Source organism: Pelophylax lessonae, assembly GCF_965119305.1.
Source record: "Pelophylax lessonae genome assembly, chromosome: 1".
In the NCBI taxonomy this organism is placed as follows: Eukaryota; Metazoa; Chordata; class Amphibia; order Anura; family Ranidae; genus Pelophylax; species Pelophylax lessonae.
The window spans coordinates 637,081,326-637,099,396 of NC_138768.1; the positions used below are offsets into that span (position 1 = coordinate 637,081,326).

At 45.9% G+C, this 18,071-nt stretch overlaps 1 protein-coding gene across 3 annotated transcripts in view; it reads left to right on the forward strand.

Moving 5' to 3' along the window:
* The window catches only part of JADE1 (jade family PHD finger 1), a 353,837-nt gene that overhangs the window by 35,189 nt on the left and 300,577 nt on the right, over positions 1-18,071 (forward strand). For all 3 annotated transcript variants that reach the window (XM_082270299.1, XM_082270301.1, XM_082270300.1), the window contains exon 2: positions 13,751-13,829. In XM_082270299.1, coding sequence (XP_082126425.1) covers positions 13,778-13,829 — 52 coding nt within the window. In that variant the 5' untranslated portion in view covers positions 13,751-13,777. The remainder of the gene's footprint in view (positions 1-13,750; positions 13,830-18,071) is intronic.

Sequence of the window (18,071 nt, forward strand, 5' to 3'; positions counted from 1 at the left end):
GGGGCATGGTCTAACAGACACTAACTAGTGTGTGTATATGTGTGTGTGTGTGTGTATGTATGTATGTATGTATGTATATGTATATATATATATATATATATATATATATATATATATATATATATAAATTAGGGCTGCAGGATATTGAAAAAAAAAAATCACATTGCTATATTTTTTTTCCCAACGATATATATTACGATATTTTTTTTGCGGCAGATTCTCTTCGTCGCGCATTTTTAGTAGTGATGAATGTTGGCTGTGACTGAGCGGTGAGCGCCGTGAGCAGCGGCACAGCAAACCAATGACGTGTGACTGTGCAGGTACGCGGAACGTGCAGCCTTCTGACCATACAGGGTTAATGTTAATGTAGGGCAGTACTGCAGCCTTCTGATTGTACCATACAGAGTTACTGTAGGGAAGTAGTGCAGCCTTCTGATTGTACCACACAGGCCAGGGTTAATGTTACTGTAGGGAAGTAGTGCAGCCTTCTGATTTTACCATACAGGCCAGGGTTAATGTTAATGTAGAACTGGGAAGTATCACAGCAGGTTAAGAAGACAGTGTGGTGGAAGGCAGAGAAGTCGGGACTCAGTGAGTAGAAGAACACAGCCTGACATCCGTGGGGGGGGGGGGGGGCAGAGGGACGCCATGGAAGGAGGACGTCATGGGAGCAGGGCAGAGAGAGACGCGGCATCTTTTGATTTGGGGGAGAGGAGGGTAAAAGGATATGTATTGGGGGGTGCTTTGGAAGCGGAGAGAACCCCCCACCCCACTAGCAGAAGTACTCTCTCCTCCCAAAGCATATCCTCTTGCGCCCACCCCACCCATCACTCCATTGTGTGTGCGCTACTTGCCCTTTCCCCCCTTCCTGGTTACTGTGCCCCCCCTCCACTGTATCTATAACTATACACAGACCTCAGATCATCAGCGTTGCACTGGCAGTGAAATCTCCCTCCTCCCGGGCTCCTTCTCCTGTCTGTTTACATCCGAACATGTTCAGGGGGAGGGGAATACTCAGTGAGATGTGTGGGCTGCCAGTGGGGAGAGAGGTGTCTGCTGTTACAGGAGGATGATCACTGCGAGTGGGGCACTGGGCTGTAGATGTCCCATGTGCACTCTCTGCCTTCCACACTGTCTTCTATCGCATGTTCCGGCGATGTGACTATCGCCCAGGCTCACCACATGATGTCGATGTGAACATCGAATATCGTTCAGCCCTAATGTATAATATAGATGGATAGAAGATTCCTAATTGCGTTCCAACAACCGGAACTTAAGACACAACCCAATAACAGGGCAGCATCAACCTCTCTATTCTATATGCGTTCCACCTAATCAAAAGTCGGAAGCAGAATCGTAAACAAAATATAGAATAATACGTTCCATCGTATATTGATTTAAACCACATATATGAAAATTCGCCATTTCTAAACCAAATCTGAATCAAATGGTGGCAATGTCTAATGTAAAATAACCTGAAAACAACCATACTGGACAACTGCGCCATCTTGTTGCCTCTAAACTAAGTACATCAAAACATCAGTATTCTTGTACACCAAGGTACAAAAAGTAAAATCATTCTATAACCTTTCAACTATGGGGCATGTATTTTTAATACAGTACTTCTCAAAACCATCTTAAGCCCCCTGGTCAAAGACCCCCACAACCACAGCCCAGGGTTGTGAGGAAGAGGCCCTTGTCCCAATCAACATGGATCGTCTGTTTGAGGCTTCCTTGGATGACATCAAACAGTTCACACTGCCATATGCGATACGCAGGGAATGTCAATTAAATGTTAACGACACCCCCCAGTTTGATCGCATATCGCAGTGCGATCTGACAGTTCGCACAGAATCGGATCGCACAAGTGTGAACCACTGTGCGATCCGATCCTGATGCGGCTGAAAAAAGGTCCTGTGCGTGTTTGGTGCGAATTCAGCCATACATAGTGTATGGCTGAATTCGCATCCACACATGAGATCGCATGTAATGAAGGAGCAGTACGCTCCGAATTACATGCAATCTCGCAAGCCGCACAAATGTGAACCGGCACTTGGTGCCGGTTCACACTAGTACGACTTGTCAGGCGACTTGGTCAGCCTCATAAGTCACGCACTGTCGCGGTCCATTGTGTAGTACAGGAACGGTTCTAATAGGAGCGACACAAGTCGCTCCGACTTAGAAAAACGGTCCTGTACTACTTCGGGGCGACCTGGAGCGACTTGCATAGACATTCATTTTATGAAGTCCGTGCAAGTCGTGCCGCAGAGTGACCAGTGTGTGTGTCCCCATTAATCTGGACCGCAGAAGCGGTCTGCTTCCTTCTGTCTTCAGCGGGGGGGGGGGGGGGTTAGAATTCGGAGGATCGGAGTGGCTGTGTTTTACACTTACAGCGCTGCATGATTACAAAAAGCAGAGTACAAGTTCTTACCCGGCAGAGAGGATGTCCTACAAAGTCCCGCCTCCTGGACACCGGCTCCTATGATAGACGTCACCAGTGTTCTGTCTATCATAGGTAAGAGCCAGCCCAGGAGGCGGGACTTTGTAGGACATCCTCTCCGCCGCAGAAGAACTTGGCTTTTTGTAATCATGCAGCGCTGTAAGTGTAAGACACAGCCACTCCGATCCTACTGATCCTCTCAATTCTGCCCCCCGCTGAGACAGAAGGAAGCAGACCGCTTTGGCGGTCCAGATTTAAGTCCGTGTGGGTCCGGAGGCGGCCCGGAGTCCGCCTATTGAGGACCCCGGCACTAGACGATGGCCTCAATGAATGCAGAAAGACCCAATCACTCAATCATCAGGGAATGTGTGGAGGGGTCAGATGGAACCTCCAGGCGGGAGTGTCTTTGGATGACCAATTCACTGTATTAACCGACCGGATCTGCCGATATGCAATCGGGCCATACTAACAGACCTGATCATAGCCCATGAGAAGGGATAATAAATTACTGAGTCTGCCGGATGTAAATAGACAGCTGTGGGAAGGGCTGGCCTTCAGGGTCCTAGAAAAAGCACAGAGAGGAAAGATAGTGAATTCCGAGCAGATTCAAACATCTAATAGAGGGTGAAAGTAGTCCATATCTAATAAATTGCTGGCAGTGGATAGACCCTCATCAAGTGATTAGGATCGTTCAGTCCCATGGAAATCAACAGAACAAGCTGATAGTAGGTCCAGGTGTGTAAGCACGGACTGTGGATACAGGTAACTAAATAGCAGGCAGAGTAGCAGATATCAATAGGACCATACATATGCGGCCATCGCTCACTGCTGAGTAGCATGAACACCAGGGAAACAGCATTCAAGTCTGACCCATATGCTGCATCGGAAGGTCATTCCATACATCAAGCGATATTGCACATGTAGCAAAACAGTGGAAATTACTCACAAACACGTGGCACAGCAGATTGTGGGTAGCGGGAGTAGTTCATTCCAATTCATATCATCAGAACTTAGTGTGAATGAGTATGATTAAACCGCCAGTGGATAATCCAACATCAGGGGCGGGTAGATGATGGGCAATGAATATGGAGGTGAGATGAATTCCACAGGAGACTTGTTTTCAAAACTGCAACCACAGGGAGTTGAGGCTCAAATGAGGTCCGTAGTGCGGTAGACCCCAGCAGCGTGGTTGAGTAGGGTCAGGTCTAACAGCCTCATATACCGCATGTCCGGTCACAATGTATCGGAATAGTCTGTTGTTATTATTATACAGGATTTATATAGCGCCAACAGTTTGCGCAGCGCTTTACAATGTGAGGGAAGACCATACAGTTACAATACAATTCAAAACAGGAGGAACTAGAGGGCCCTGCTCATTAGAGCTTACAATCTAGAAGGGACAAGTGAAACAAAAGGCAATAACCGTGGGGGATGGGCTGATGGAGAAAATGGAGGTATATTTGTTAAGTGTGGGTAGGATAGGCTTCTCTGAAAAGGAGGGTTTTCAGAGATCGCCTAAAAGCTAATAGAGACGGAGATAATCGGACAGATAAGGGTAAGGAGTTCCATAGGATTGGAGAGGCTCTGGAAAAGTCCTGGAGGAGAGCATGGGAGGAGGTGACGAGGGAGCTAGAGAGCAGGTGGTTTTGAGAGGAACCAAGAGAGCGATTTAGGTTGGTATTTTGAGACCAGGCTAGTGATGTAGGTAGGGGTTAAGCTGTGCATTGCTTTGTAAGATGTTGTAAGTATTTTGAATTTAATTTGTTGGGTGAGCGGAAGCCAGTGGAGGGCTTGACAGAGAGGAGCGGCGGACACTGAGAGATTGGTAAGGTGGATGAGTCTGGCGGCAGCATTCATGATGGATTGAAGGGGGGATAGCCTGTGTAGTGGTATGCCAATGAGAAGGGAATTGCAGTAGTCTAGGCGTGAAATGACCAGTGAGTGAACTAAGAGCTTTGTTGTGTCTTTGGTTAGAAAGGGGCGTATTTTGGAGATGTTGCTGAGGCGGCAAGATTTGGACAGCTTCAAACTCTCCTTCAAAGATGTGGGGTTTGAAGGAGAGTTCAGAGTCCAGGACAACACCTAAGACCTTGGCATGCGGGGATGGGCTGATAGTAATGCCATAGATATTGACAGAGAATCAGGGGAAGGGGCACGTGGTGGATGAAAAATTATAAGCTCGGTTTTTGGATGGATTGAGTTTGAGGAAGTGGTGCGACATCCAGACCGATATATCTGATTGTAAATTAGTGATACGTGAGGAGACTGAGGGAGAGAGCTGAGGGGTGGATAAATAGATTTGGGTATCGTCAGCGTAGAGATGGTATTGGAAGCCGTGGGAGGCTATCAACTGACCAAGAGGAGGTGTAGATTGAAAATAGGAGGGGTCCAAGAACAGAGCCTTGGCGGACCCCGACAGAAGGGAAGAGGAGAGGAGGAAGTAGAATTGTACATAACGCTAAAGGTGCGGTTGGATAAGTAGGAAGATAACCAGTGAAGAGTACAGTCATGGAGACCAAAGGCATGGCGTTTTTTGAGGAGGAGGGGATTGTCAACCATATCAAAGGCAGCAGAAAGGTCCAGAAGTAGGAGTACAGAATAGTGTCCATTGGTTTTGGCCGTTAGTAGATCGTTTGTCAGTTTTAGGAGAGCAGTTGTCAGTTTTAGGAGAGCAGTTTCAGTGGAGTGTCGAGGCCGAAATCCAGACTGAAGGGGATCAAGGAGGCTATTCTCAGCAAGGTGGTCACACAGGTCTGGAAAAGCCTGCTTGTGGCTTGCTAGACCAGGTCATTTTGGAACCTAGGGGGCTTGGGAGCCAAGAGCCAAGGCATCCATCCAGCAAATGGCAGTAATTTGATCCCTGCAGAGACATTGTGTGATTCCTTCCTAGCTTCCTATCTACATGTGGGCTTCCGGATTGTTACCAGATTTTCACACTGAATTGGGAATTGCCATATCCGGAGCCCACATGTAGGTAGGAAGCTAGGAAAGAATCACACATAATGTCTCTGCAGGGATCAAATTACTGCCATTTGCTGGATGGTTGCCTTGGCTCTTGGCTCCTAAGCCCCCTAGGTTCCAAAATGACCTGGTCTGGCTAGCCACAAGCGGGCTTTTCCAGACCTGCGGACAAGGCTTTCTCTGCTTGGATGGGCACTCTTACCAGTATCTGGGGTGGGAGAGACTTTTTCGCTGGTTTCCAGATCCGTGGACTTCCCTGGTACAGGACAAGTGGGTCCACAAAGTCATTTGGTATGGCTACAAGATCGAGTTTCGGTCTTATCCTCCGAAAAGTTTCTTCCCTTCCAACCTACACTTGGCTCCAGATCGCTTACGGGGGTCTCTTTGGGGCAGTGCAAGTCTTGTTACTTCAAGGGACGATTGTTTCGGTTCCGACTTTAGAACGTTTTCAGGGGTTTTACTCAAACCTCTTTACAGTTCCCAGGAAGGCAAGGTACGTCCAATTCTGGACCTCAAGGCGCTAAACTGCTTTGTGCGGGTACAGAAGTTCTGAATGGAGTCCATTCTGAATGTAGGCATCCCTACATCAGGGTGATTTCCTCCGCTTTGCCGTGGGCGAGTAACATTATCAGTTTGTAGCGTTACCCCTTGGTTTCCCCTATGCTCCTTGGCTCTTCACAAAAGTGTTGGCCCCGGTGCTAGCATTGTTGAGTCAGCGGGGATCGTGATATGGGGGTACTTGGACGATCATCTTCTGCGAGTGGAGCCTCTGACTGCTGTGATGGACAACTTGGAGATTTTTCTGCGAACTCTGAGGCAGTTCGGTTGGTTTCATTAACCTTCAGAAGTCTGCTCTGGTTCTGTCCACAAAACTGGACTTTCTGGGTCTGCCTCTTACTCGCCCCCAGCCAGAGTGTTTCTTCCTCTGCAAAAACTCCAGACCTTGGAGGAGGCAATTCAGCTTCTGTTGTCCATCAGATGGTCATCCCTCTGGGCTTGCATGCCGGTGCTTGGCCTGATGGGGTCTACCTTTTAGAGGTGGTTCCGTTTGCACAGTTCCACACAAGATTTCTGTAAAAAGATTCTGGTGAACTGGGACAAGAACCCAGTCTCTAGAGGTGGCTTAATTCTCCGGCACTTTGACAGGAAAACTCTTCTCCCCCTGTACTGGACGATTGTCACCACAGATGCCAGCCTGACCGGGTGGGGAGGCGTCGCCTGGCACAGATTGTGCTCAGGGGGTTTGGACGAGTCCAGACTGCCGATTTGAAAGTACTGGAACTCTGAGCGATCCGACTTTATCTGGATCATTGGACAATTCGTCTGTAGGGGTGTCCGTTACGACTTAAATCAGACAATGCCACGCCTGTGGTCTGTCATTCACCAAAGGGGCACAAGAAGTGTCCTGGCGGCTCGGGAATTATCTGACATTCTAAGGTGGGGAGACCGATTTCATTCCAACCCTCTCTGCTATACACATTCCAAGGAAGGTACAGAGGTTTTTGGCACGGTCTCGGGATCCTCTGGCCAACGCCACAGACGCATTAGTGGTTCCTTGGAGTCAGTATGACTATTCGTGCTCACGGATGGACCTTGGAAAGGGTTGGCCACTTCTGGTGGATCAGACAAACCGTGATTTAGGCCTGTTCAATTAGGGGGTCGGGTTCCTACTTTCCCTGTTACTGCGCACTCTACTTGGGTGCTTGGTGCCTCCTGGGCTTTCCGTCATCAGGCGTCAGTGATGCAGGTTTGCAAGGCACCCACCTGGTCGTCTGTGCACACTTTTGCAAAGTTTTAGAAGGTGGATGTGTGGGCATCTGCGGATGCTTCTTTTGGCCACAAGGTTTTGCAGGCTGCTATTTAGAGGACCTGGTCCTCTTTGAGGGTGTATCGTCTTTTTTTCAGGTGAGCTCCAGTTGTTTGTTTTGAGCTCCACGTTACCTGGTTGGCTGAGGTTTAGCCTTGGGAATTTTTTCTTGCTGTTCCCACTCCTCATGTTTGACACTGCTTTAGGAGATCCCAATGGTCAAGAAGATAATGAGCTGTGTCAGTCAATGAACAAAAGAGAGAGTGGGATTTTTGACTTACTGTAAAATCCATTTCTCTGATGTTCATTGACGAACACAGCACCCACCCCTCTGTGGAGTTTTGGCTTTCTTCTGACACTGCTTGTAACAAAACTAAGCCCCTATATCGGAGAGTAGGGGTATAATCCCTGGGACTGCCCCATAGGTGCAGTCAAGCTGTGTCCATCAATAAACATCAAAGAAATTTTACGGTAAGTCAAAAATCCCATTTTTAAATTTGATTATGAATAATGACCTTTTTGAAATAAATCATACTTACTCGTCAGTCACTAGCTTTTTGAAGAATTCCTTTATTGCAGGGACATAACTAGGATTGTCTTAGGATGTTTTGTAGGTTTATTTTCTTCTTTCATTTGATGCTTTTGCATGCATGCAATATTAGAAATGCAAATACCCCTTTAGGCAAAACACCAGTGTCCCTGTTTGATAGTCTGTCAACTTGTCACTTAACATGGTTTGTACTGGGAGCTTAAAAATGTTATGGCTTTATTTCTGTTACGAGTACATTTTTGATATGTACTGGCTTTTTTTTTTTTCAAAATTAATTTTAAGGCAAGCAATAAAACTAGAGGTGCGCTGAATCAGAAAATGCAAAATGCGTTTATACTTATACTTTTTTATATATAATTTAATTGAATTTCTATTTGACTTTTTAATTAATATCATGACTTTAAATTAGGGATGCACCGAAATGAAAATTCTGGACCAAAACCGAAAATGCAGGATGCCCTTGGCCGAAAACCGAAACCGACTTTTTATCCCCCAAATAATTTTAAAATAGATCGAACAGGGGCATACAGGGGCATACACCAAAAACAGGCAGGCGCAGGTAGCTGCCACCCTGTCCCAGTATAGTGGTTAACCACTTGCCGACCGCTCACATTGAGCGTACTGCGGCAAAGTGGTTCATATGTAGCAGAAAACAAATTGGCCAAAAATGTAAAAACATTTTGATTTTTACATTTTTTTTTTTTTGGGGGTAATTTCATATAAAAAAATGTTTAAAAAAAAAGCTCTGAACCGCTTTGTGCGGGTTCAGAAGTTCCGCATGGAATCCCTCCGTTCGGTGGTGGCCTCTTTAAGTCCGGGAGATTTCCTGGCTTCCATCGATCTCAAGGATGTGTATTTACACATCCCCATATTCGAGGGTCATCGGAGGTTCCTCCGGTTCGCAATCGCGGAGGAACACTATCAGTTTGTGGCGTTACCTTTCGGTCTCGCTTCGGCTCCAAGGGTGTTTACCAAAGTGCTGGTCCCTGTGCTGGCCCTGTTGCGGGTGCAGGGGTTTGCGATCTTGGGGTATCTGGACGATCTCCTGTTAAGATCGAGTGCCAGCCCGAGCCTATTGTGCGATCTGTCAACTACAGTTCAGACGCTCCAGGAGTTCGGGTGGACCATCTACGTGCAGAAGTCGACCTTGTCCCCTTCTGTTCGTCTCCCTTACCTGGGAATGGTTCTGGACTCTGCCCAAGCAAGAGTCTTTCTGCCGGAGGACAAGCGCCGGACTCTGCAGAACAAGGTCAGGTCCCTCAGGGACAATGAATCCTCATCACTCAGGACCTGCATGCGGTCCCTGAGGTTGATGGTATCGGCCTTCGAGGCAATACCGTTTGCACAGTTCCACACGCGATCTCTTCAAGCGCAGTTCCTGGCCAGATGGGACAGGCTTCCTCAGTCTTTGGAAAGGAGGATATCTCTGAGCCACCACGTCAGAGTAGATCTTCTCTGGTGGCTTCAGTCCCCAGCTCTGACGGCGGGGAAATCTTTCCGCCCGTTGTTGTGGACGGTGATCACCACGGATGCCAGCCTGTCGGGCTGGGGTGGCATGCTGGGCATACTGTCTGCCCAGGGCACTTGGTCGTCGAAGTCCTCCCTGCCGATTAAACATCTTGGAACTGCGAGCAAGCAGGCTGTGCTTGTTCCGTTGGTCGGATCAGCTTCGGGGTCACCCTGTGCGGGTGCAGACGGACAACGCCACTGCGGTGGCTTACATCAATCACCAAGGGGGCACAAGGAGTGCCCGGGCGGCCCTGGAGGTGACCGAGATTCTGGCTTGGGCCGAGACTCATGTCCCGGCGATTTTGGCGTTTCATTCCGGGTGCGGAAAATTGTCAGGCCGACTATCTGAGCCACCAGACCCTGGACCAGGGGGGATGGTCCCTACACCCGGAGGTGTTCCGGATGCTGTGTGCGAGATGGGGAACCCCAGATGTGGATCTGTTAGCACCTCGGCTAAACAACAAGGTGGGCAGGTTCGTGGCAAGAACGCGAGACCCTCTGGCAGACGCCGCATCAGTATCGCCTGATTTATGCCTTCCCCCCCCGATTCAGTTGTTCAGGTTCCTTCGCAGGCTGGTTTTGGAACCGAAGTTGGTGATTCTGGTGGCACCAGACTGGCCGTGCTGGTCTTGGACATCATACAACTGGTCGTCAAGCCTCTGTGGCGATTCCCCTTACGGGACGATCTGCTGTCTCAGGGGCCGATCTTCCATCCTGCTTTACGGTCGCTGGCTTTAACGGCGTGGCTGTTGAAAGCCAGGTCTTGAGAGATCGGGGTCTCTTGTCGGCGGTCATTCCTACCCTGCTCAAGGCTAGGAAGACCTCGTCCGGTAATATCTATTAACGTACCTGGAAGGCTTATTTTGCCTGGTGTGAATCCAGGGGCATCCATCCTCGCTCCTTTTCGGTGGCAAGGGTGTTAGCCTTCCTCCAATCTGGTGTGGACCAGCGTCTTGCGCTGACCACTATTAAGGGCCAGTTATCTGCACTGGCCATCCTTTTCCAGCGCCCCTTGGCGTCTAATTCGTTGGTATGCTCCTTTTTATTCAAGGTGTGCGTCATTTTGCTCCTCCTAGGAGAGCACCTTTACCTCCTTGGGACTTAAACTTGGTCCTGTCCATTTTGCAACGTCCTCCCTTTGAAAACATCAGGGACATTTCTCTGCCTCTGCTGACGAGAAAAGGTTGCCTTTCTGGTGGCTATGGCATCTGCTCGCAGAGTGTCGGAGTTGGCGGCCTTGTCTTGCCGCTCCCCTTACCTGGTGGTTCATAGGGATAAGGTGGTCTTGCGACCTAACCAATCTTTTCTTCCTAAGGTGGTTTCTGATTTTCACCTTAACGAGGATATTGTCTTACCTTCGCTCTGTGCGAACCCTAAGCATCCTAAAGAGTGTGCCTTGCATTCCTTGGATGTAGTCCGGGCGATCAGGGTTTACCTGTTGTCCACTGAATCCTTGAGAAAGTCGGATTCTCTTTTTGTCCTTCCTGAGGGACCTCTGAATGGTATGGCTGCGTCTGCGGCAACCATTTCTAGATGGATCAGACAGACGATTGTACAGGCCTATTCGATTAGGGAATGGGTACCGCCCTTCCCTGTCAAGGTGCACTACCAGAGCGGTGAGTGCGTCCTGGGCTTTCCGGCATCGGGCTTCGGTGGCCCAGGTGTGCAAGGCTGCGACTTGGTCATCTGTGCACACCTTTTCCAAATTTTACAAACTTGATGTTCTGGCATCTTCCTTTGGCCGCAAAGTTCTGTTTGCGGCAGTGCCTTAAGGGGGCCCTAGTTTTGCAGGTCCCTGGCTGTTGGGGTTGTTTCCCCCTTGTTTATTTGCTTTCCTGGGTTGTTTGCTCCAGTTGAGAATTTCTGTTACCCAGAGGGTTTACCTTTCTGTTCAGATAAGGTTCCTTTCTCTGACTGGGGTACTGCGTTGCCTTTGTGACGGTTGCGCTTTCCACCCCTCATGTCTACACTGCTTTGGGGCATCCCATTGGTGAAGACTGTATGTATGAGTGGGCGGCGACTGTCAGAGGACGTAAGAGAAAACTGAATTTCTGTAAAATTCCTTTTCTCTGAGTCCTCTGACAGTCGCCGCCCCCGCCCCTCCTATTGGGGTTTTTTTTTTTTACTTTAACTGCTTGCTACCAAACTGAGTTGGGAATGCTGATAGCAGGGGGGTATTGGACCAGTGGGACAGCCCCCTACAGGTGTGTCTATGTAAATTACTTTGTTTTAAACAAGTCTTATGCCTAGCTTGCTCCTGTGGATAAGAGGTCAATACCCATTGGTGAAGACTGTATGAGTGGGTGGCGACTGTCAGAGGACTCAGAGAAAGGAATTTCCTGTAAGATTTTACAAAAATCATTTTTTTTGTAAAAGCTTTGCAGTCATTTTTTTTTTTTTTTTGCCTAGAATTTGAGTTTCACTGGAGTAGCAGGCTCCATCCATGCTGTAGTTTTTTGTTCTCCTGATGATGCCTTTCACCACACTTCTGTTAGGGCATCAAAACGCACTGTAGATGCAGATCCTCTGACATATGCTCAGGTATTGGGAGTATAACATTTTGGTGGATTCAGTTTTTTTTTTTTATTGAACATTTGCCTAAATGGTGTGACAAATAAAATAGTCACAGGTAAAAATGGGGTGTAAGTGCCATAACTTGAGCAAATATGGGAATAAACATGGAAAATCCATTTGATGGCAAAGCCTATTTGTTTTATACAGTATCTCTACTTAGAATGCTAAAAAGGAGTGAAGAGACAAACTAAACAGAAAATCTGTGTGTGTGTGTGTGTGTGTGCGCGTGCATGTGTGGAGCTGTACCTTTTTTTTTTTTTTTTTTTTTTTGTTTGTCATCAAAGTAACCTGTAAACCAGTCCACCAACCATGGAACAGAAGCATTTTTTTAAAAGCAAGGTGTGAAAACCTTGGCTGCCTCCAAAAACTGGCTGCCTGTGTAGAGTTTTAGGTCAAACCTTTCAGGCCTCATTCACACCTGAGCGACACTGACTATATCAAGTTTTTGTGCACGATTTTGTGATGAGTTTTTTTTTTTTTTTTTTTTGGCGCTGCACCATTATATTTAAATGGCCCTTGCTCCACAAATGCACCAATGAAGCTGCTGTACCAAAGTTTGGCATTCAACTGGATGTAGAAACAGGGTAGTGGAGCTTCATTTCAAAGATTGCCATTAAAATATTACAATAGTAGATGGCAATAGTAAATAACCCATAATAACTGACCCATACATTTTTGACACAGGGTGTTTGTGTTTTAAAGTTATCCAGTGCTCTCAGTCACCTGCCTGATGCCAAGAAGAGCATAATCTCAAAGATGGGAGCACCTCATTGTGAATATTTTTGTTCCAGTGTCCCAGTGCATTAAATCGGACTATGGTTAGCCACATTCTTACAACATTAACATACTGTAGTTGTGTTTTTTTTTCTTTTCATTTTAACAAATGGAAAAAACGTAATGGGAAAGATCATTTTTTTTTTTTTTCTTTTTCCTGGTGAAAATCGCATAACAGCATTTCACCATTCAGCCCTTCCAATCTAAATTCGTAAAAGTTGTTTTTTTTTCCCCACCTGAAAATGACTATTTGGTAGAAAATGTATTTGCTTACAATAAATGTTAACACATTTACAGATATTTGCATGATACGCGTGTTCATGTGTGAATTATTGGAAAAGCTATGATGAATTTAAGAAGACTACCACTTTTGTTCTAAGGGTCACCAGTACTGAGGGGATATTAAAGTAATGTTAAACTCAAAAATGTATACAGTAATATTGCAGTCTACCAGTCTTACCATTTTTTTCAGTGGTGTTCAGTCAAGCAATGCTCCCCAAATACCCTATGTGTCTGCATTCTGGATGTAGTGGTAAAGCCTTTGAACAGCAGAATTATCAGGCTGGGGAGACAGTATTGTTGGACTAGAAGACTTGGATGGACTTGATTTATCAAATCAATCGCGGATGTCAGTGTTAACTTAATGATACCCCAGCTGTTTTGGCAACAGTTTTCTTTTTTTTTTTTTTTCCCTTTTCGGAATTAAGGTTTTATATAAATGAATAAAAGCTGACCATTGTAAGCACCCTTATCAGTGTTAAATGGTTTGGTCAACCCTCTAAATGATGTCAAACACAAGGCCTAGAATAAAGAAGAAAAAAACTAAAAAAATCGAATGCAGCCACTACAAGATTTGGTGAGCTGCAATTTTAAAACATTGTTTAAAGGTTTAATACGGCTTTAGATCCTGTGGAAATATGATATAGATATTGAGTTCTCAGTGAAAACCACTGTATTTTAATAACCTACTGATTGCTGGCAGTTGGGGAACTATATTAAATAGGCCTAGTACAGAATATTTTAATTAAGAATCCTTTGCAGGATAATTGTTTCTCGTTCTCTGAATTTTTTTTTTTTTTTTTTTTGGAACAAGGGGCTAGCTTTAATGTGCGTAAATTTTATGTCTCCTCTGCAGGTTGCCAGAGTTACCCCTGTGCAAGCAATGAAACGTTCAAGACTACCCAGTAGTAGTGAAGATTCGGATGACAATGCTAGTAAGTTTGATTACATTTAGAGAGCTTGCTTGAAGACCATTTTTTCCCTTTGGGGATGATGTGTATGTGGTTTTTTTTTTTTTTTTTTTTTGTAGGGCAATTTCATATTTTTTTTATATTGCATTGTTTTCAGGTGATAATCCTTACCAATTAGTACTGTGTGGTTTAAATAAACTAACTCCAGCCAATCTGGTTGTATAATAAATAAATGTATATCTATCCCCCACCTTCAGCCTGTCCACTGGACAATGAATCTCCAGTTAGCAGAGAGGACATCTAGGGACTGATAATCCTAAATCAAGAAGTAGTAGAATGAGGTTTATGTAGTGGCAGGTGTACATGGTTAGCAAGAGTTGCCCACTGGAAAAACACATTCTTTGTCTATAGTACTGTATCGTATATTTCAGTGGTTTGCCTAAAGTTCCTATTCTTGTAAAAATCTGAGGAGCTTCGTTCCATGGACTTATTTAATTTCCTCAGGCTTTCTCCTCTATCACTTGCCATGAGTTTTTTTGGCTCCTTCCTTACGGGTAAGACTCCTCGAGCTCAGCAGGGTATCTGTCTACTAATTCCCACTGAGCACGCGACTGGCTGGTCCGCGTCTGCTCCGCTAACGCAGAGCAGACACAGCCTGATTCTCCTCTGTAGGCAGCCGCCTGTCCATTAACAACCGACTGCCATCTGATCAGCTCCACTAGACTAATGGAGAACAGATCCATCTGTTTTGAAGCCAAACTCTAGCTAATGCTTTTTTAGGTAAGTTACAGCAGCTGTGTTTGTGTTTTTGTTTTTTTTCTTTTGAGATAAAGGTTTTACATAAAAGCTGACTATTGTATTTACACCTGTCAGTGCTAAATAGGTTTTTCTCAACCTTGTAACTGCTGCATCTGCAGGACGACTTGTTGGAAAAAAAACAACAAACTTACTGGCTATATCACTATGTGAAAATGTGACAGCCTAAAAGAGTACTAATGCAGCCAACACATCTAAAAATTGGTAGGCTGCAGTATAATTCTCTCTGAAGTTCATTGACAAACGCAGCTCTATATAATTCTTGACCATTGGGCTATGCTGCCCCTACAGGAGTTGAACACTAGGCAGGAAAAAGCTTTACCACGCCTATACAACCACACACTCTGCTATAGGCTTCAGTTTGTTTCTGCCTAGTTAAGGAGTAGGAGCTAGTACCCTGCTGGGACTTGGGTCTTAGCTTGTGTTTTTTATTTTAAAGGGAACCTTTGTTAAAGATAATTTTTTTAGCTAGTTATGTTCCTGAGAGAAATGCAATCAACAGCCGGCCTGGTTTTCGGACTGGATATCCTTAAGGTCTCCCAGCCCGGCCAGCGAGCATGTGCAGGTTATAGCCCCACGCTAGGTCTTGCCACAACAGAGCCCCAATGGACGGGGGGCTGGCCCGCGAGTAAAACACTTCAACGGGAGGCACACAACCTGGTTTGGCCTGAGTCGAGTGGAGAGGTAGTCTGTCCGTAGTGGCACCCACCTGATGTCGTTGGTATAGTGAGTAGTTTCCCCCCATAGGTCTTGGGGTGGACATGGGCCCCTCCTTGGGATGGTCGGACCCCCGGGTTCCCTTCCATTCACCCAGCCCCTCTAACAGCCACGGTGGTTTTTTGGCCCAAACCTACCCCCAGGCCCCCCCTGGTCTTTAGCCGGTGTCCCCTTGCGGGACTGCGATCGGCGACCTCCCCTGCTTGTTATGTTCTCAGGATGAGCTTGGCATATAGCGACTCTATTGGGTCTGCGTCCATGCACTTCGGGTGCTCTGCAGTAGGCTTGTGACGGTATCAGATTTTCATGCTGCGATTAATTGATTAAGGTTTTGCCACGGTATACGGTATTATCACGGTATTCTATTATTAAATTTAAATTATTAAATTTCCACCTCACTTCAATTTCATTGCTGAATTTAGGGGCTTTGGTTCACTTATGCACATTATTATATAGTCAGTCAGTACAGACTCTGTGAACCAGGCCTAAAATAGGTCATCAAGCAGTGTCTGGCCTAACTGGTGATAACTGGTCCTGGCGCTCGGCTCCGATCCGATGGCCTGGTCATTAAGAGGGCAAATCCTTGTGGTCAAGAAGTGGTTAAACCTGAAGGAGGTGTTGTTTATAAATGACTTTACTATTGCTTTAGGCCTGGTTCACATGTATGCGGGTTGGTGGTTCACATGTATGCGGGTTGGCGGCCCACATTTGCACAGGCATAGCAGCCCATTGATTTGAACGGGCTGCTATGCCCTCATTTTCCGCAGAAAAAAGGTGCATGCAGCATTTTTTTAAAATTCAGTGGCCTTGAAATCCATCCTGCTTTTGCACCATGCGACTAACCTGCAGTTCCTGCTCTGGCAAGCTTTCTGCATTTTTTGTATACGTGGGCACGGCATTTAAAAACAGTTTGCGTGTGCAGCAACGGCAGGTAAGTCGCATGGTGCAAAAGAAGGATGGATTTCATGGCCACTGCATTTTTTTAAATTCTGCATGCACCTTTTTTCAGCTGAAAACGCAGGCATAGCAGCTCAAGCCCATTCACATCAATGGGCTGCTATGCCTGTGCAAATGTGGACCCCCAACCCGCATACATGTGAACCAGGCCTAAAGCAATAGTAAAGTCATTAATTGGTTAAACCTGCAGGAGGACCGGTGTTTTTATCTATTAATGACTTTACTATTGCTTTAGGCCTGGTTCACATGTATGCGGGTTGGGGGCCCACATTTGCACAGGCATAGCAGCCCATTGATGTGAATGGGCTTGAGCTGCTATGCCTGCGTTTTCAGCTGAAAAAAGGTGCATGCAGAATTTAAAAAAATGCAGTGGCCATGAAATCCATCCTTCTTTTGCACCATGCGACTTACCTGCCGTTGCTGCACACGCAAACTGTTTATTTTTAAATGCCGTGCCCACGTATACAAAAAATGCAGAAAGCTTGCCAGAGCAGGAACTGCAGGTTAGTCGCATGGTGCAAAAGCAGGATGGATTTCAAGGCCACTGAATTTTAAAAAAATGCTGCATGCACCTTTTTTCTGCGGAAAATGAGGGCATAGCAGCCCGTTCAAATCAATGGGCTGCTATGCCTGTGCAAATGTGGGCCGCCAACCCCCATACATGTGAACCGCCAACCCGCATACATGTGAACCACCAACCCGCATACATGTGAACCAGGCCTAAAGCAATAGTAAAGTCATTAATAGATAAAAACACCGGTCCTCCTGCAGGTTTAACCACTTCTGGATCGCAAGGATTTGCCCCTTTAAAGACCAGGCCATTGGATCAGAGCGCCAGGACCAGTCATCACCAGGTAGGCCAGACACTGCTTGATGGCTATATAATAATGTAATGTGGGCTGCTATGCGTGTGTGTGTGTATATTAGAGCTGCACGATTCTGGCCAAAATGAGAATCACGATTTTTTAGCTTGGAATAAAGATCACGATTCTCTCACGATTCTCTGTGTAACAAAAAAAAAAATTGGGATAACTTTACTGTTACGTTTTTTTTTGTTTTTTTTTATTCATTAAAGTCTAATCATTGCGTTTGAAAGACTGCTGCGCAAATACAGTGTGACATAAAATATTACAACAATCGCCATTTTATTCTGTAGGGTCTCTGCTAAAAAAATATATAAAATGTTTGGGGGTTCTAAGTACTTTTCTAGCAAAAAAAAAAACTGATTTTAACTTGCAAGCAACAAGTGTCAGAAAAAGATCCAGTCTTTAAGAGGTTAAACTTCCTTTCTCCCTGGCAGAGGGAAGGAAAAGATACAAATGTAATCATTTTTGTTTATAGTTAGGAGACTTAATGCTGAAAGGTGTTAGCTGTGTGAGTGAATGAGTCATCCAGCTCACTGAAATGTATCAATTCACAAGTCAGGCAGACTTGACAGAGAAACTCGGTATTTTAAAAATGCCACAATAACAATACCGTGGCTATGCAATACCGCGATATATCGAATTACCGAAAACCGGCATATGTCTACTCTGCAGTGAGGATGACTCCTTTTTTACTGCACATGAAAGGGCGCTGGTGGATGCACTGATTGTATTGGTGCAGAAAATTTTAACATGGGGGATGCCAATCTCCTCGGGGCCCACAGATCCCCTAAAGGCGGCAAAGGTACTCCCTTTTCCTGCCTACTGTGACAAAATTGTCGTGCGTCAGTGTCGTTGTAAACTCAATAATGCTAACCACACATGGTGTGGCTAAAAAGCTGGTCTGCGGTTC